This window comes from Protobothrops mucrosquamatus, unplaced genomic scaffold, assembly GCF_001527695.2.
Source record: "Protobothrops mucrosquamatus isolate PMUCROS unplaced genomic scaffold, P.Mucros_1.0 scaffold346, whole genome shotgun sequence".
Classification (NCBI taxonomy): Eukaryota; Metazoa; Chordata; class Lepidosauria; order Squamata; family Viperidae; genus Protobothrops; species Protobothrops mucrosquamatus.
In genome coordinates, this window is record NW_015386683.1 from 161,206 (window position 1) to 182,103 (window position 20,898).

General features: G+C 36.7%; 1 protein-coding gene across 1 annotated transcript; it reads right to left on the reverse strand.

Annotated features, from left to right (window-relative positions):
• Positions 1–1,219: 1,219 nt before the first annotated feature.
• Positions 1,220–20,810, reverse strand: NFYA (nuclear transcription factor Y subunit alpha). The gene is made up of 10 exons (XM_015815516.1): positions 20,788–20,810; positions 17,938–18,054; positions 16,994–17,077; positions 13,689–13,835; positions 12,120–12,251; positions 11,835–11,940; positions 9,465–9,631; positions 8,380–8,553; positions 6,594–6,686; positions 1,220–4,836 (listed from the first exon to the last, which is right to left on the reverse strand). The coding sequence occupies exons 2-10, from the start codon at positions 18,010–18,012 to the stop codon at positions 4,783–4,785; spliced, it is 1,032 nt and encodes a 343-aa protein (XP_015671002.1). The 5' UTR covers positions 18,013–18,054; positions 20,788–20,810; the 3' UTR covers positions 1,220–4,782.
• Between the last annotated feature and the right edge of the window lie 88 nt (positions 20,811–20,898).

A 20,898-nucleotide genomic window follows, 5' to 3' on the forward strand; every position in this document is an offset into this window, starting at 1 on the left:
TCACACTCTTACCTTCATGCACCCACCTTGACATATTTTTACTCCATGTAGCTGACATGACGCAGAGGACCTCTCATGCCTCCCCCAGCACCCTTCCCAACCTATGCTACTCCCCTATCTGCTCTCTTCAACCTGCATGACATCTCTGGCAAACACCCACACATCCTTCCCAACCCATACAGCAACACCTCTTGCATACGGCCACATTTCTGACCTGCATTTCTGCACGCACTCCCTTGCTTCCTCCCCCATCTGGCAGCAGCTGGTGAATAAACTGGTAAATTTAAGAGTTTAAAAAAAAAAAGCTGGGCTGCTGGACATTTGCAGCCCATGAGCCATACATTGTGCAGACTTAATTTAGATCTCCCTTGATGTGGAATCATACTGCTCATATACAGAGACAATTGTTTGGTACTAGGCTTAGAACGGGCTGAAATCTCTGATACACAATTGCAAGTGAAAGTACATTCTGATTATCCACCAAAAGCATGAGAGAAAATAAAATTTTATTTTATTTGAGGCACGTTTATTTCATTTTATTTGAGGCACTTTATGGCCTCAAAGCACAACAGGTGCTGGATGTTGACACGAACTGCCAGTTGAATCTTATCTCAGTATTGATAAAAGAACATTGCCTTCCATTATATTTGAACTGATGTCACTAGCATTAATTTTATTTATAGTGATTGAGAGGCATATCTTCTGCTGGTTCATAATCTTAGTAAAAGTTGGAGACGAGCCACATTTTTAAATGGCATTATTTCAGAAAAAAATGCTAGATTTGAGTGGCATTATCAGCATTTGGGGAGGCCAGGGAGCAAATAACATGTACATCATAACCACCATTTGAATCGTAACATATGTGCATCATTATGACATTGCTATGACTTGTTAGATACTGAATGCCAAGCTGAACCATGAGCAAACCCTTCACTTTTAAACCAAACCTTTTAAAATGCTGAAATCCAATAATACAATAACTTTTACATTTTTTTTTAAAAAAAGCATTATCTTGGTTTTTGAGATACATTAGGCTAGGTTGCAAAAGTTTATAAAATCCTTATACCCGCATAATTGTAGCATTTTTCAAGCAGTTAGAGACGCAAGTAAATACAAGTTCCGTAATAATAATAGGTTGCTGAAAGTAGCAGAAACTATATTAATAGATGAACTACAGTATTAACAACTCCTCAAAAATATAAGTTTTGATATACCGTACTTGTGCTTTAAAAAGAAGCTTTTGTTCTGAGTAGATATTGCAGATCAACAGAAGTGGCAGAGGCCCAACCTGGCCATTTTGTTACTTAATATCTACTTAATTATCTAATAACTATGTAATACATTTCTGGAATACTGTACAGTATAAAATGTCCTAATTTGCCATTTTTCTATGTAAAAGTGTTCCATAAACTATTAAGCACTCAGATGTCATCATCTTAATTGTAACTGTGATTAAGATTAAGAAATGTCCCAAGAATGATGATTACAGATTAATGTATGCAAATGTCCATGAATTCAATTCAAAATGGGGGGGGGGGAATTATAAGCTATCTTTAAAGCCAAAGCAAATTGTAGTTTAAATTTCAGTATAGAAAGTTTACGGAACAAAGGACTGAATCAGCAGAGTTCTAGTAAAATGCAAGACAGTTCTTTAATCAGGTAAGAAAGTAACTACTGGACACATCAATTTGCATCAAACTTAAATGTAGTGAAAATGCATAGCTTTTATAACCTGCTGCTGAAAAAATGTTTCACCAACTTCAAACTTTTAAAGGATACTTCTAGCTGTTCAGAACTGCTGAATATCTCTGTCATTCCAGATAAGGTTTGAGTGCAATGAAAGTAATCAACATATTTTATAAACATTTTATTGGTTTAATAGTGTACACAGTACTTACAGTTGTATCTATTAAAGACAAAATACACTTCAAAATGCAGAATAAAAAATTATAAACTTTTGAACTATATACAAACTTTGCATTACAATTTCACAAATATCAATGCCCAGCTCCATTCACAACCCCCCCAAAAAAGAAAAAAAAAGTTTTTTTACATGCAAAAATTTGGAAAAAGCATCACTTGGGGGTTACCTATTCCCTCCCTACACTTCAAGCCACTTTATATAGGCTCAACATTCCAGTGCTTTCTAATTCAAAATAAGAATTCACACTTTCCTTAAACCCACTACATCTTTATCCTTAAGTCTACTTCCAATTAAGCATTTCATGGTCTGTCTTTTCACTTCTAATTAAGAGTTTGCATTTGGTATATTACTTTTTGCTTGAAAACAAAACATTTTGCATCATCTTGTAGTTTGAGATTCCCAAGATTAAAAAATAGTTTGAAATAAATTTACACACATGAAATCTAAGCCATTGGAATAATAGATTCTATCAGGTAATTTGCACAATTACAAAAAAAAACTAACTAGAAATTTTGTAAAGACTAAAAATTAAATAGTTTTCTGCATCATCTACATACAGATATCACAAAGACCATTTTTGTTTCTTTTTTTTAATAAATGTAAAGGTTGCAATGGCTAGATAGTTTTAAGTTGCAAATGTATTGTTATGCTTTAAATATACATAAGAATTAGGAGAACCTTGATCCTCTTAATACCCAATATGCAGAATTAAAATGACAGCTGAAAAGAGGAATTTACGGGAAGAAAAATCCCTAACCCAAACAATAGAGTATCTTCCCCTCGCTCAGCATTATTTCAAAATGCATCAGTGCTTTTAATATTTACAGCAACCTCCCAATCTGATGTTCTACAGATATTTTGGGATCAATCCCAAGAATTCCCAGAAAGCATAGCCTTTGGGAACTGTCAATGGGAATTGTAGGAGTGATAGACCTAATACATCTGAAAGATACAAGATGTAAAAAGGCCAATATACAGCAATAGTAGAAAAGAAAATCCATTCCCTACCCACAAAGCATTTATTGTTCCTTTACTAATACCATTACTTAAATACCAATCAGATATTTGTTATTTAAAACAGTGAAGAGAAATGCTACATGCTGAAGCATCCAGCTGAAAAACAGGACAATAATCAAATACTCAGTATACTGAAAATATAAAGGAAAGATCAGAAAGACAGAAGGAAACACATTTATAAATATACAAGCTATAATGCAGACTTAAATAGGACCAAATGAAACAAATCTCTTTGCTGCCAAGAGCTTAAGTTAGAGCACTGAACTGCATATAATCAGCAACTCCTTAAAATTTGGTCCACACCCAACTTCAAGTTGAAATTTTTTAAAACTAATTCCAAAGGTTTACCAGCCTATTAAATACCAGTTGTTTGATTTTTTTTCACTTTTGAACTCTCTATTTCAAGTAAAAAAGGAATTTTGTGAAGGCAGACTTCTCCAAGCTACAACAAAATTAAGTGAGGACCAATGTCTACTTTTTTTTAGTAAGGAACCACTTCTTCCAAAATCACAAGACCCCTTTAAAAATGTATTGGTCAATTATCAGGCCACTTTTTTTTTGTACGCAGCATTGTTTTCCATAACAGACCTACTCCAGTATTCCTTCATTCTCAGATTTGCTGAGCAGCCGAAGGGCTGAACAGAAGCCTATGAACATACAAAAGCAGACCTCTCGGCATTTACCAAAATAAGTAATGGAAGATACACAAATGAAATAAAGCTATATGTGCCAGTATGAATCTCATATCTGATGTCAAAATCTGAATGATCAAGTGAGACTGCAAAAAACAATCATGGTTTTGCAGTTTTGTGTAACAATAAAACATAAAACTGTTATAGACAGGACCAAGGGGAAGAAAGAGCTCTTCACAACAGGAAATAGATTTTGAATTGTTAGATTTACAAAGTGCATTATATGTAAAATTTGAAAAGAGAGTTTATATTTTCATATCCAAAGCAGTCTGAACTTTGACAGGATACACAGTTATTATAGTTTGGTTAGATGAGTGATATGGTCCTTACATACTGTCTGATGTTCATAATTCAGTAATGCATCTTATCCTTTGATCACAGAAAATCAATGGGTCCAGGCAAAGGACTAGTTTGCATAACTGCAGACATTCACAACCTGCACAATCAGTTTCTAGGGGAGCAGGTTAGTGAACTTTAACTGTCAAAAGCACAATTCAGCTACAAAACACTTTACTAGCCATAAAATCAGATACTCCTCCCCCCAATGGCCATTCCCTGAGATGAGATTAATTTTGTCCCAGATAGATATATGATGGACAGTATTTCAAGGACAACTTTCAGCACCTTGGCAAGATTTTATGAGAGATTATGCTTCAACAATAGAAAGTTATGCTGCTAGAAAGTAATAACAATCGTAATAAAAAGTTGAGTCTGTGAGAGACCAAAAAAATCACACTGAGAAAATAAACATATCAGTTCTGGCTGTTCCAAATATTAGTATTTCTGTGTGGTTCAAACCCCATGGTTTCCAAATGGTATAGTTTTCCTTTAACAAGTCAGTTATTGCTATTGCTATCAAGCTGAGCCATTGTCCTGCCAAGAATGTTAAAGGCCTCTTGAGCCAGATTTTCAATCCCCGGTCTGAGAAGGGTGAATGGACACTCCATTAGTACCTTCAGTTGATTGAATTCACTGCATTGAAAAGCCTAAAACAAATCACTCACTGCAAGTGTATTATTTGTTCTGAAAAAGAACAAGGTTGTGCATGTAGCAAATTTTCCCATTCAGAAGTTGATTTGATAGAAAGGTGAGGGAACAATTGCAGAGACACAAGGTATTTGTCCAGATGTTTTGTTATTTAGTTGGTTGTTAGGATACTCTAATCATCTGTGTCATAGCTTCTTCGTTTGCCTGGCCAGGATCCTGTATAGGTATATAAAAAAGGTTTTGTAATAGCTACATCTACTTCATAATATTTAAACACAAGCAAGAGCCACGTCTTATTTAAAGGTAGACATGTTGCTATAGTACAAATCAGGAATGACAGAATTTTGCTTCAAGGAGAGGAGACTTATCTGGAGATGGATTTATTAGTTTCTACTTGGAATGTGGTACTCATACTAATACAGCTAGTTCTTAGCTTACTATTTGGATAGTATATATTTCAACATCTAGCAAGGTAGGATACAGTATTGAATGTTTAAGGATGGCTATTCGGCAGAATGTAGGCAGCATTTGTCTCCAACTGCCCAGGATAGATTCTGCTCCTCTTAGATTCTCCCTTAGGGTACTATGATGTTTATTTAAATAATATTATATACAGAGATGACACTATGCTGCAATACATTTGTTTAGTCAGCTGCAATGTCTCCAGCCTTGTCCTTCTAATTAACTAGAAGGGCAGGCTTGTTCTTTAGATTCCTGCACATAAGGCAACATCCTTCAATGGATAATTCTAATTTGCTTCTGAATTATGAAATATGGGAAAGGCGGCAGTATCAGTGTTTTGCAGAAAACTCGCTAAGGAGGTTATGGTGTCAGACTGAAGAATGGCTTATTATGAAGGTATATATTTAAATTAAGGGTTTTATTTCTCAAAAAAGAAGGCATTACTTGTTTGCTATTCTGAAAATATCATGAAAAACAGCTTTTCAAGCAAAATAGGAAATGCAATAATTTGCTAGAACCGGGTCTTCTGTACCTGCAATCTCTCTTATGAATGAGTATGATCAGAAGTACCACAATCTTTCTAGATCATAAGATATAATATGAACAGTTATTTCAGAGAGTGACTGCTGACATCCTCCAACATTCCTAAGTCTACTCAACATAATTAAACCCAATGAGCAGGGGGCACAATGTCCTGTGGATGGAACAGTCACTTTTGAACTTGTCACTCTTGAAGTTGAAGGCTAAGGGGAGGGGAGGAACTGAAAGTCCTGGAAAGATCAGTGGGAGAACATGTAAGTCATACAAAGAAGAAGGGGAGACAGGGATGAGATGCCCTGCCTTGCTCACCTTTTAAGATCTCTTTAGATTTGTTATGGATTGCCCAGACCTACCAAAAATGGTTCAGTCAAACTCCTGAAACATGAAGTATTGGCTTCAGATGTGAAAAAAACCTATTTGTTTATGCCTGTCCCTGATGCTTTAAGACCATCCAAACTCTCAAAGTTCAGAAACAAATAGTGTTTATCATTTCTAATGTAAATTTTAAAATATGTACATAAAAATAAATTAGCAGAATTACACTGTGAATAACTGTAATTTTTTTACTCTATAAAACAAAGCAAATCAGATTATCCCCACAATTAAGTAAGATTTCTGTCAAAAGCAGATGCTAAATAAATAACAGTGGCATGGCTTTTGAAACTACATATACTAAAATGTACTAACAGTATAAACTTTATTTTTATTTAAGAATTTAAACATGTATAAGAAAATTAAAGTGTGCTCCCCCACTCACCTGGAGATTACTGTTTTCTGAGATGTATTACTTAAGTGTTCCATAGTTTTTTAAAAACTGAGCTAGGTGAAAATGTCAAAGTGAACCAAGTTTGCATGCTTTGTAAAATGAAAAATAAGTAACAAGAATTCAGAATTTATTTCTGGTAAATGCTAAAATGGTAAATTGGAAGCACCAACCCATGAAAATCAATTTAAATAAATATTTCATTTACCTGCATATCTTTTTCTTTTGGAGAAAAGAAGCGTCCCCCTTCTCCTCGTTTCCTTGCCATCGCATGTCGATGTCGGGATTCATGAAGATATTTCTGTATATACAATTACAAAATTGTAGAGATGAAAGCACACTTTATGTAATGCTAGAACACATATCCATTCAGCCAGCCATCCGTCCATTTTCATTAAGTAAAGACTAGGGGCAGAAAAGGCTGAAATAATGCTAAGGCTAAAAAGGAAGGGAAAGGAAAAATCCTCAGTACCATCTAGCTTGAAAGAAGAAATTTTCCCAAAATGTAATATTGAGGCCCCACAGACCTAAAAAACGTGAGTTGCAATTAACTTATTCTAGTCATTTTAACTAGCATTTTTTTACAACTAGGCTGGATTGATATCAAGAAGTAAAAACAAAAGCCCATTTGGCCTTTATAATGTATATACTATCTGACATTGCCTTTGCAGTAATGGAACCATCTGATGCTTCATAAAGAAAAACACAATGTTTAGGGATCAAATATATATCAAACCATCCAACTATATCAACATTCAATTTTTTTGATCAAACTGAATTCCTCTTTAAAATAAAGGTAACTGTTACATATTTCTTATGGCTGCCTTTTTTTTCTTCTAGCTCTCAAGATAAAAAAGAAGGAATATCTGGGAACTGCCATCTTTTTAACAAATGTGCACTTATTCCCCACACAAATCATCGAACAGAAAAGTTAGGGCCTGAAGACTTATATAGGCTGCCTTTGTAAGTAGATACCCAGAGATCTAGGGCCTGGAATCTAACTGGAGTAACTGCTAAATATTACTTCAACTAAAACAGTATTTGGAGTGACATGTAAGTTAACCCAGAGGGCGTAAAAGTGAAAAAGTAAGTATGGGCTTGTCTGTAGAGCTTCTTCCCTTCTTTCAATATTTGACTACTGAGGCATTTTATCTAATTCTAATACCTGGGGGCCCCCTTGGAGAAAGAATAAAGGAGAGAAAACTGCTCAAAGATCTGAGAAAAAGAATGATATTTGGGGGTAAGTTATTTGTTTGGCTAGAAAGATTACAGGAGACACAAAAAAGAATGGAAGGAATACAAATCATATGGAAACTGTTATATGGCTAATAATTTTGAGCTTTATCCTTTTAATGTTCAGAACCCATCTCTCTTTGTTTATGGAGTCACTTTGTATTATGTAACTATCCCTTATATAATAACCAAGCCTCCACAATTAAAGTTGCAAAGACTGCTTACTTCTTTATCCAGGATAACTGATTCATTTCTATATCTTGCTCATTTATTGAGTTGTCACTATTTCTTAAGAGGTAACCAAAATTTGTACTGCTGTCCTAAACAAATCTTATCACTGTCCTAAACAAGGCATAAGTATTAACGTGTCGAACTCCTTCTGAAAGTGCATTGTATTCCACATGTACAATTATATGCATCTTCTCTCATCCTTCTATGATCGGCTAAGAACTTTTTCTGTAATTTTTAGCTAAAATTTATTTTAACTCATTAAAATGTATGAAACTTTTATGCCTAAAAACATAGGCAATCTACTTCTAGTGACTTGCCAAGGAAGACTTTGAAAACCAATAATCTATTTCTATTCATTAAACAAAATAATTAGTTTATACTGTAAATATGGTATCCTTCTGAGTCCCATATGGTTCATTATAATGATTGGGAAAAGACTTCTACAGATGGATGTTACTGAGCAATTGTAATGATATATAGCTATTTATCTTCTGCATCTCATGAATTATAATAGCAACTGATAATCTCACCCGTCTCTCTTTAGGTATTTTTCCTTCTGCTTCTAACTTGGCTCTTGCTTGTCTTCTCTTCAGAATCCGGTGATACTGTTTTGCATTCACGTACAGAGGCTCTTCCTCCAACATCTCAGCCCCAGGCAAAGGTATCCTTTGGATAGCTGGCACTGATCCAGCACCTGGCACCATCTACATCAAAGCAGAGAAATGCACTGATTAAACTATAGCTCACCAAGAGGCACAGAAAGACAAGGTAGGAGTGGAAAATGAACACAACCGACTCCTAGAATTCAAGTCACTTCCTGAAAAAATATTCTCAAAATTCTGCAGCAAATCTCATAGAAATTAATATAAAAGCATCTGTAGTTTGAATATTTCTATTACATCAACTATCTTCTAAATATGCAAAATCAAAGCAAATTTCTTTAAAAATAAAATAAAGAAAATGGATATCAAATTAAAAAGGAATGGTCTAATTTATAAATCAAGCTGGCAACCTTTTTGGTCCTGTGGCTCATGAATGTTTCTGAGAAGGGGCTTTGCAATCATTTAAAAGCTCTCATTCACATATACAGTATCATACATAATAATAAAACATCCCATCATTAGGGTGGAGGGAAATTTCATTATTCTATATACTCATGGATAATTTGAGGTGCCAAAATGGATGGATTTAGCCAACTATCTACCATACTACTTTTCCACAGTACTGCATTTCTCATATGCACTCATCACATGTAAGTTCATACACCGATAAGCCAAGCTTCACATTTCCAACCAAAATATAATGAAAAATATGGGTTGGTGTTATCTATGGATTGCACAATTTTCATGATATTTTGGTTAAAAATTTGAAGATCAGTATATCTGTGGATGGGCTTGTATGGTACTTTCCTGTTCAATGATGGTACTATACATTTTATTTATTTGTTTCTCCTGCTGGCAAGGTTGAGGAAAATTAGTGATTGTTAAGCAACTTTGCTGGAAGAAAAGCCATGAGAAAAAATAGGCAATGTTCCTGGAGGCCCCAAAGTTTGCCCATTTGTGGTATACAATAATACACAATAATAGAAGGGGGAGTATAGAAATGCAATACACACCATGACCATTCCACCAGAGTTAACCACATTTCCAGCAACAGGCAGAGTCACTGTTACTGTCCCTTGTCCACTGCTAGTTGTATTGGTGTTGGCTCCAGTCTGAACAATCTGTGCTCCAGCCAAACTGGCTGCTGGGATGGTGATCATGCCTGTAACAGGGACTGTAACTTTAAACAGAACAGAACACATAAAAAATAAGGAACAATTTCAAATGTTATTCCCTCATTTTGAGTCATGCTTGTGGATGTTTTTTAAATAAGATTTTTTTTACTGAAATCTGAAATGAGAGTTATGCATGTATTTCTAAACAGAGCTGAATCAGCATGAAATTCAAGATTTCTGCTAAATACCTTGTTGTTAAGGCAATAAATACAAGAGATACCTTACTTTTCACTTGTTGCTAATTGAACTGTATCATTCCAGAAAGGTATAATAATGTCCACTAGGTTTTATATAGGCTTAAATAAATTCACAGATTCAGAACTGAATCTGAAGAACAATTTCAATCCAAAAATCATAAAGGAAGTCTGAGTTAGATCTAATTCAGTGAAACAAAGCAGATGTAAAGGACTTCTCAAAATTTGGACAAGTGGTGCAGTTTGCAAAATATTACATGTGGAACATTTTGCATGCCTCCTTTATCAGAAAAAAAATCGGCAGCTACCTTCTCACATCATCCACAAGCCATTAGTGAGAGGATCAAGGAATCCTACATTAAAGTCAGAGCTAAACAGATGCTGAAGTAAACGTATCCAGTTGTCCAGATTAATATCAAGCCCCTAAATAGCCACTTACAACCAAGTCAGCTGGATTCATAGTTTATTAACCAAATTTATAGATAGCGGAGAAAAGGGGGAGCTGTATTACAGAAATCTTGGTAAATGGATTCATTTACTTTAGCATAGCAGAAAGTTTCTCCTCAGAAATTAAAGTTGCTCCACTGCTTATCATTTTCTAGAAGCTAATAAAAAACTTTTGATGTTCATTACAAGATACTATTTCTTCAGCTGTGGCATAAAGGCTCCAGTTATATTTTTAAGAATAATGTTAATAAACTGGTTTGTGTGCTGCTGTGGAGGTTTTAATTTAATTTTATTTGGTATATGGTGAATGGCTCATTGTGTACTTCTGTTGTGTTGTCAGGAATATCAGTGAAACATGTTGACACACAAGACCACTCAGTAAAAATAAAATAAACCATGCCACATGACATTTGGAAATTATGGGAAGGAGAAGTGCTAAGCAGCACCTCCTAACGGTCAATGAGGAGTCTTTAAAAGTTTCTGTATAACACCTTATAAAATATGGATGGATCTTGCATTTACTTGCTACAAATGTAATTTAATTAATTTTAATTTTAATACATTTGTACATTTACAACGTATATGTACATGTATTTTAATACATTTGATGCATTTTAAATATTTTACTTTAGGTATTAAACTGCATATATAATAGTGCCCAAGATTTCTACTGTATATTTATCCTTGCTGAGTATAACTTAGTCTCCAACCTCTATAACAAATAATTTTTAACAATACAGTAGGTACTCCTAAATTGTATTTTAAAAAAACAGAAACAAAAACCAACACTTTTATCCCTACAGTCCGTGAAAATGCATCTGTAAATCCCTCAGTCATTTGGATAGTGAGATGGGGGGTGTTCAAATTTGATAAACAAATAAAATATTTTAATACATATTGCATGTTTAGAAAGTGAAATGTAATTTCCAAGTTGCATATACATGGATTCGTTGAACCTAGTATTCTTGCTGGAATTCTAGAATGATCAGTTGACATTTCAAAAAAGAAATGTACTTTTCAGGAAACCAACAGTTTCATGCCTGAAATCCAAGCACCATAGCAAATAGCACTTCACCATTAGTAATGGCCATGTCAGTCCATCACTCTAGAAAGCTCATAACTGCTTATACCAATATCCTACAATTCTGACTAAGTGAGATTAAAAATAATCACAGGCCTGCATATCTACGTTAGACTGGCAGGTTTCTGGGAATGCATATATATATATCTCTAAGAAAGTATGTCTAGTAAAACACGAAAGTGAAGGAAAGAGAACAGTATAGCTCTGAGGTGATCAGAAAACAATATGTAAATCAGATGTCAGTATGAAAACACTGGTGCTCTGGGGATGGGAGCACTCTCTAGTACGTCCTCTAGCTGGAGACTAGAAAACTACCAGAACAGCTCTTGTTAAAGGGCACATTGTAGAGAGCACAAGAGGCTGTCAAGGACTATATGGAACTTATTAGCCACCTACTCATGTTCCATAATTTTTTTTAAAAAATGAATGTAATTCTGAAACAGTTGATATTTCTTAGAAAATGGTTGTAGCACGTAGAATTCCTACCTTGTTGAAGAATTGTTCCATCAGCATTAACTGGTTGATAGACAATTGTCTGACCTTCTGCTGTCTGAGCTACCTGTTGTCCTTGGACTGCAATCTGTGGCTGGGTCTGCAGAAGCAAGCACCACACAAAATTAAAACAGGAAGCAACATAAAACTATTATAACTTGGGATTTCCCATGGCTTCATATAAAACACTATGCCAAAATCAATTTCTCTGCATTTCCATTGCCCTTCCTCCCTTTAGTTGAACCCCTCTCCAACTTCTTCCCCTTTTTAATATGCTACCTGTGTTTGGCCAGCTGTTACTGCTGTCTGTGGCTGCTGGATGATGATCTGCTGTGTCTGGCCCTGCTGGCCCTGAACTTGTACCGCTTGTCCACCTTGAATCTGAATCTGACCAGGCTGGACCAACTGAATCTGTGGACATATAAAATACAGTAAGATGCTGTTAACTACTATTCCTAATCATGGTTTAAATTGATTATTCTGATGTGATTTGTTAATCAAACAAAAAACTAGGGCCAAAATTATTCATATTACATAACAAAAGCAAGGCTAAAACAATGTTGTATCACTATACATATTTTCTACAGTATTAAAAAATAAGGATAGGGAAAAAACGCTTTGCAACTCTTTCTTTACAAATTCAAAAGAATATGAAGCAAGAAGTGTTCAAAAATATAGTATTAGCTCTTCTTCATCAAGTAGGGGAGCATTCTTGTACAATGTTCAATATGACTCCAAGTAATAACAACATTACACTGATTTTGTAACGAGGGTTACAAAACGAGGTTGGAATTTCATCATTCTCAAGCAGCACATTATATTTATTTTTATATGGCATTTCCTTCAAAGAGGAAGGCTAGGCAAATAACACAAGTGATACAACTAAGCAGTCTAGCAACATCTGGAGAATCACAGATCAGCCATCAGTACTAATTATTTTGGGAAGCATCAATTGGATTAAATTGAGAGGCCCTATAAGTAGTCCTTTACTTACAACTGTAACGGAGCCTGGATTGTCCATCATAAGTCATTACAGTCATAAGTTAAGGCATCCACTTGACCAAACAAATTTTATAACCTTTTTTGTGATGGTCATTAACAAATACGGCAGTTGTAAGCATGACCGAGGAACACTGCAACTGGCTGTAAAAGTGTAGCGCGTTGCCAAGGGCCTGAAATGCAGTCACATATATGCTGCCATGAGAACTGTGGAACTAGGTTACAAGTACTTTTGAGGGGATTGTCAAAACTTTGAAGGGTCTGTAAACAACTGGTTGTTAAGCAAGGCCTACCTTCATTGCAATAAAAATGGTAAATATTTCTTCCTCTGAAATCGATGTTCTTGTTTGACACAATTTTTTTTATTTCACAGAGTAAAAATGCAAGAAATTTCTTCACAGAAATGTAATACTTTTTAAAAAAAGTATTAAATTAAATTAAACTAATTTACTGAAATAATTTACATTTATCAGCAAAAAGAACATAGACAAGTTCCTGTCTATTCAAACATATTGCATCTTTAAATTCCAGTTGACGAGGGCAAGCAACAAGTTATGGTTGCCTCCCTTTATATTTCAGTTTGAGCTTCCTTGTATTTTCCTAGACAGAGCTGGTTTATCTAGAAATGTATGGATTCATTTGACCTGATTTAAATTAATTTGATCCTTCAAATTAATTAGTGAAAATGCTAGCACAGAACCTTTTCCAAATTACTGAGTCAATCTGAAGCTAGTAATTTGATGATTTAGTCTTTAAATTGATTTTGGAAAACTGATTTGATTGATAAACGTTTTAATAGAATCACTGCATCACATAACACTAATTTGTATATCATTTGAGCATGCTGACCTGCTGAAGTCCTTGTGATCCTGAAACCGGAACTTGCATAATAGTTTGACCTTGGCTTCCAGGTACAGCCTGTACCATAATTGGTTGACCAGTTGATGTGATTAGCTGGCCTCCACTCACTTGTACCATCAGTGGCTGACCCTGGACCTAAAGAATGGGAAAAGAAAAGAACCACAATGAAACACAAGCTCAGATAAGCAACTAGCTTCAGGCACCAAACTTTTCCTATATAGAAATTCTGCAGAAAATGATCGTCATAATATACCATGAAAAATAACATCTGCCTATTCCAGGTCCTTGAAAAGGACTGGATAGGTGAATACAAATGTCAATTCAAGTCTAAATATCTGATGACTATGTGACCAAGCATAATAATATAAAAGTATGAAGGAATAATAGGAAATGTAAATATATAAAAATATGAAGGAATGATATTATTAAGAAAGAACAAAATATAAAATGTGACGGGAATTAAAGATAAAGAAATTTGCATATATTTGAGCAATTTGAAGAATTTGAGACAAGGAAACTTGAAAAATAAGAAAATCGAAGCAAATCTGTTTATGAAGCACAATCAGGAAAACCACAGAGGCTACAGAGCAACTGAAACAAAGAGTCATGCTCCTATAGAGAAGATCAAGCAACAGGACAATCAAATAATTTAATTTCAACAGAACTTGCAGTTTAGAGCAAATCAATATTAATTCTACAAAATTCTTGAAAGTAGGAAAGGACTGACTACAAATAATGAAAAGCCTGACAAAGAGACCTTAACATTTGGGACAAGTTTTGGGACAACAATAAGAGTCACAATAGGAAAGTACATGGGTCAAGCAAATTGCGCTCCATGGATTCTGACTAAAATCATTTGACAAATCCACGCTTGAGGTTAGTAGACCAAGGTTTTGGAAGCATCAGAAAGTGAAAAATGGCTAACAACTAGAAGGCCATTCTTAATTGAGGAGAAAGAGAAGGGAAATGACCTTGAAAATCACAGGGTACAGTCCCATAACCTGTTTCTCAACAACATATAGCTAGTCCTGAACATATAACAATTTCTATCATTTCAAGTTACAATGGCACTGAAAAATCTGACTTATGACCGTCACTGTGCAGGGGCATGTAATTGCCATTTGTGATCTTCCCAGCAGGCTTCCGATAAGCAAAGTCAATGGAGGAAATCAAATTTGCTTAATGAGCCCGTGATTCAGTTAACAACTGCAATAATTCACTTAGCAGCCAAGGCAAAAAAGGACACAAATTTGAGCACAACTTACTTAGCAACAGAAATTGTGATCCCAGAGTGTTTGTGTCATGACATGCATTAGAACAGAGGTGCTAGACATTTGCTAGTTACACACAGAGACTTCCAAATATTTCACACAGATTGAGACTTCGTTCAGGTAGCATTAATTTTAAAACAGATGCTTAAAATTATGAGATCTGAATAAGAATCAAAACAATGTCCTTCATCTCTTTTAGATGTAAATTACATAAAATTGACATATGTGCTATAAGGGTATGTTTCTGAAACAACTTTCCATTCTCAAGATTCTTAAAAAAGTGTGAGAGATAAGAATATAATGTATATTGCCTATTATGTCTGTTCAACTCTTGGATCTGATCTCAAGAACATGCCTTGGAGTGCACAGGATACAAACAGACCACCTATTTGCAAAGCAGCCAGATGTTTTTCTAAGACTGACTCCAAAGTATTGCGCACTATATGATCTATTAATACAAGGAACCAAGAAGTAGCAGCATCTTTCAAAGAGAGGCTCCTGAATTTCATGAAACTCAAATATTTTATGAATACAGGTAGTGCTTGACTTACAACCATTTGTTTAGTAACTGTTCGAAGTTACAATGGCACTGAAAAGAGTGATTTATGATGATTTTTCACACTTACAACCAACAGCATCCCCATGGTCATGTTTTCAAAATTTGGATGCTTGGCAACTGGCATGTATTTATGACAGTTGCAGTGTCCCAGGGTCCTGTGATCACCTTTTGCGACCTTCTGACAAGCAACGTCAATGGGAAGCCAGATTCAGTTAACAATCATATTATTAGCTTAACAACTGCAGTGATTCACTTAACATCTGTTGCAAGAAAGGTCATAAAATGGGGCAAAATTCACTTAATATCTATCTTGCTTAGCAACACAAATTTTGGGCTCAATTGTGGTCATAAGTCAAGGTCTACCTATATGTGCACTTGTAACTAACTCAGACATATTTGGGAACTGAAAGGAAAGTCCAAGAAGAACATAAAATATAAATGTCTTCTGAAGGTTTTCTATGGAGCTTAGGCCAAGCTAAATAAAAACTCTTTCAGAATACTGGGTTTTAATTTTCATGATTACCAAAGTGATTATGGATTTGAAATTGAACACATGGATAATTCTAGGCTGGAAAAGGCTAACAAAACAAGAAATAGAAGAGCTAAAAGGAACAGTGTAAAATTCAGAGTAAGTCAATATAATGCAAATACACTTTATCAACTTTATTTTATTATTTCTTAGATGTAATAAAATATTGAATATTTTGAAAACAAAAAAAAAATCTAAATAAGAAAAAAGATACCTTTGATGATATTATAAGATGGATGTTAATGTGCTTTATAACACTAATCCTTAAAAAGGGCAGAGGAAACGGAAATAGTAGTCTTGTCTTATTTAATAAATGATAAGAGTCTTCACATGACATTTACTATTTCACAAGTACACAAATCAGGATTTGAAATCTTTCTTCTCCAGTATTTTAATATTTTAAGCTAACATATATTATTGATTTTTGTCCTAAACGTAATCTATTAACTAAATCTCTCAAAAAAAATTTCCTTTTTTGCAAATCTCACTGGTAAAAGGGAAAACAACCCCTCAAATAGATAATTTTAAGTGTTCTTTATTAAAAAGACTTTTTGAAGAGTGGCAAGCCCCAGCATATTATCCCTATTTTTTCAATCTGTAGTAATAGAAGTTTCAGATAAGTCAGTTTGCGGCATGCATTTTTAACTGGATAATCCATTCCAACATTTTTGTTAATTGGACTGTTATCTGCTACAGTTAGAATGAACTATCATCCATACATTGAACTGTAACTCCTTTGATTCACAGCCAGCATGAGAATTGGTTGAGAAGCTTATTCTATCCCGTTTAAGGACATGAGATGTTACTTATAATTAAAACTGCCACTATTTTTCTGTTTCCATTTGAAGCCCCAGTGCAAACACAGCATTGAACATGCAGTGATGGTGTGATTCATGCAATGCTCACACAAAAACAACAGATAGATCACCACTACCTGGAGGGTCTGAACTTGCTGGCCTGAGGCAGATGCCACCTGAGCCTCAGTCTGCAACTGGACAGCAGTCACACCACCCTGCTGCTGGGAACAGGAACAGGAAGAGCTTGAAATTTGGCAGGAGGAAAGGAAATGCTCAACACAAGATTAAAAAAAAAAACTGCCAGAAGAGACAACAGGCCCTACAAGGAGGAATGCGTGAATCCATTTCAAATGTGGTGGCCTACCAATGTTTCATCTGCATATTATTCTCTGGTCAAAAAGGAGCAAAGTACACCCTTACTCAGTGCAAAGTTTGGAAGCTCTAAATAAGGACAGAAAAGAAACAGATGGCTGACTTGTGGCTTCTGAAGGGAAGAAATATGAACACATTGATATTGCATTGTGCCTAAATCAGTGTAGGCCTTACACTGTGATTTCTCTCAGAAAAAAGCATTGAAATTTAAGAAACATAGACAAGATATCAAAGAAAAACAGTACGATAAGCATAACCTTATTTAGATTAATCAAAGAGATCTTTAACTTTGTAGGTAGTACTGTAATGAAGTATTACATTATTTTATATTGACATCACCCACAAATAAAACAAATCATTACGTTAGTGTTAGAGCTGGCCAAGATACGATTTATTTTTCATAATTATGCTTTAATGTATAAAGATTAAATGTGCCCTTGTAGGGCTATGCAAACCACATGGAAGTATAATTCATTTTGGCAAAAATTCTGGCAGAAGTACTCTCTGTGCACATATATGGGCAAAGACATTGGGGAGGGAGCATGATTGTTTTTACACTTGAAGGAGTGATGCTTCTTTTGCAGCAAAAAAGGGTAACCCAATATTTTGCACAGCTCTACCAATCAGTATGGAAGTACCTATTTTTCTGGGCACTTAAAACTGTTAAGAACCAACATACTGAAATCTGAATTACAAGTAACTGTCATACCTGTTGCTGTATTTGTCCAGCCTGTACAACTATCTGTTCTGCTGAGCTACTGCTGTTTGTAGTGTACTGCTCCATAGTTTCCTGTATTAATTCTTTATCCAATCTTCAATCAGAAACCTAAAAGAAAACATAGAACATTATTGTCAGTGTGTATTGAGTACAAGTTATCTGGGAACCCTAAAATAATGAAGTGGGCCCAACTGCAATATAGTAAAATGATAGAAATTGGGAAACAAAGGAAGAATTTCCAGCTGAAGCAGTTTCAAAAGGCAAACTTACTGGTGGCATTAGGTACATATGACTGGATTAAAGTTCTGGGTCTCTAGAACAGTGGTTCTCAACCTTTTTAATGCCATGACCCCAACCGGTTGTAAGTCAAGGACTAAACCGGTCATAAGTCGAGGACTAAACCGGTCGTAAGTCGAGGACTACCCAGCCGGTCGTAAGTTGAGGACTTTCCCTGCTCGGGAGCGCCACGCATGCGTGGTTCCACCCCCTGCGCCGGCTGAGGCGTAGCTGGCAAGCGGCAGAGACGGAGCAGGCCAACCACCAGCTGGCCCAGCTCAAGGGAGGTAAGGCACCTGCCGGAAAAGGGGAAAAAAATGGCAGACAGCCTTGCTTGGCGACCCCCGTGAAATGGTTGATCAACCCCAAATGGGGTCGCGACCCATAGGTTGAGAACCGCTGCTCTAGAAGTTCTGGGAGGGAGGATTCTCTCCTCCCATTTACCAAGCATTTTTTTTACTATAAGAATTACTGCATTTATTTTTCAATTTATACCTTGCTGATCCTCTTGAGAATTTAAGAGTGCACAGGGTTTAGGTAAACATTCAAATATTCACATCTTCTGATTAATTCTGCAGGACACTGCCAGTGTTAATTTAGTCAAGAAACTGAAATTGTTTTTCATCAAATGTATTGTACAGGACACAGGGTTTCAGCAAATCCTACTGATAAGCTTAAATCAGAAGTAATGGGTCTGACTTCCTTCTAGATCAGTGGTTCTCAACCTGTGGGTCGGGACCCCATTTGGGGTCGATCAACCATTTCATGGGGGTCGCCAAGCAAGGCTGTCCGCCATTTTTTTTGTCCACCATTTTTTCCCCCTTTTCCAGCAGGTGCCTTACCTCCCTTGGGCTGGGCCAGCTGGTGGTCGGCCTGCTCCGTCTCTGCCGCTTGCCAGCTATGCCTCAGCCGGCGCAGGGGGCAGAACCACGCATGCGTGGCGCTCCTGGGCAGGGAAAGTCCTCGACTTACGACCAGTTGGGTAGTCCTCGACTTACGACCGGTTTAGTCCTCGACTTATGACCGGTTTAGTCCTCGACTTACGACCGGTTGGGGGGTCGCAGCATTAAAAAGGTTGAGAACCACTGTTCTAGATTCAGTTGTGAGGCCAAAGAGGAAGCAAGCAGGCTATATGATTGTGAGATTTTGTATTAAACAGTGGAACAATTTGCCTCCAAAAGTTGTGGGTGCTCCAACACTAGAGGTTTTTTAAAAAAAAGATTGGACTACTATTTGTCTGAAATGGTATAGGGTTTCCTGCTTGAGCAGGGGGTTGGACTGGAAGACCTCCAAGGTCCCTTCCAACTGTTATTCTGTCATTACTAAATTCTACACTTTTTGTTTTCAGCAGAAAAATGATGCACATTTGTCAATTGAAAATTAACATACTTTAGCCTTACATTTGAAATATCACCTTTCTTTTTCTATTTTAACTACATTTTAAGCTTACTTGCATATAAACAGTAGTTATTTTAATATCCTTTTTTTAAAGAAAGCAGCCAGTAATACAACCGATTCCTTTTCTGCAAATTCTAGACCGGGCCACAAAGCATGGTCTCTGTAAGATTTTATGTTCAATGATATAATATATAAACACAGAATATAATGAAACCAAAAAACCAAACCAATGTTATTCCCCAACATTGAATTTAAGAATTCCTATATAGTATCTCTCTTTGTCATAAGCCACTAAATCATGTTGTACAGGAAGTACATTAAAAGATTTCAGACACACAAAAGAAGAATCTATCACCACATGGTTATTCTAACATGACAGAAGAAAAACATGCCTTAACTCCACCGTTTATTGAAAGGCTCCTCCTCTTTCGGGTTACCGGTCAGCCTATGCAATGTACATTTGTACTACGTGAGCAGCCTACACCGGGAATAAGCAGCAGTGGCTTTCATCTGAAGCAGATTATTTTTGCATAATTGTAACATGATATGTAAGGGAAAACCCTTTTGTTTTTTGACATGGGAAAAAGCAGCTATGAAGAGGCCTTCTCGGCTACAACATCGGCCTTGATCAAAGGCTAATTTTTTAGAGGCAAAAATTTGGCAGAGGGGCTGACGGAGAAACGCAGAGCTCTGAGCCCCGCGGCGTTCGGTTACAGTCCGTGCTCTGAAAGGCGTGCGAGCGAAACTGACCTCCAGGGCCAGCGGCCGCCAAACCCAGGATGGCGAGCCCCTTACACAGGCCACTGAAAGCCGCCCTGTGAAGCAACCGGAGGAAACGCCCCATGGGCTTTCCCTCGTTTCCTTCATCCAGCGAAGGCCACAGAAAGGCATCTCCGAAGGTCCTCCGGCGGTCCCGCGGGGACCGGGCCGAGCAAGACGGGACTAGTTAACCCTACTCGCATTTGCCCCAGTGACATCCCCGTTCCCACGTCAGTCACCCATCCCATTTCGATGCGGGTTCCGGGCGCCAACGGGCCACAGCCACTCGCTGCCCCAGCGCTCGCCCAGCCCTAGCCCGCGCGCGGCCTTCTGACTGGCCACTCGGCCCCGCCAATCCCGGCTCTTGGGCCGGCGCTCGGGGGCTCCATATTGGCTGCTCGAACTCACCGTGCCTTGCTCCCCCGGTTCGGGTCCCGCTCTGATTGGCTCCGCCACCGGTCCCCGAAACCCAATCAGCGCCTCCACTCAGCCGCCGCGCAAAATGGCGCCCAACCCCCC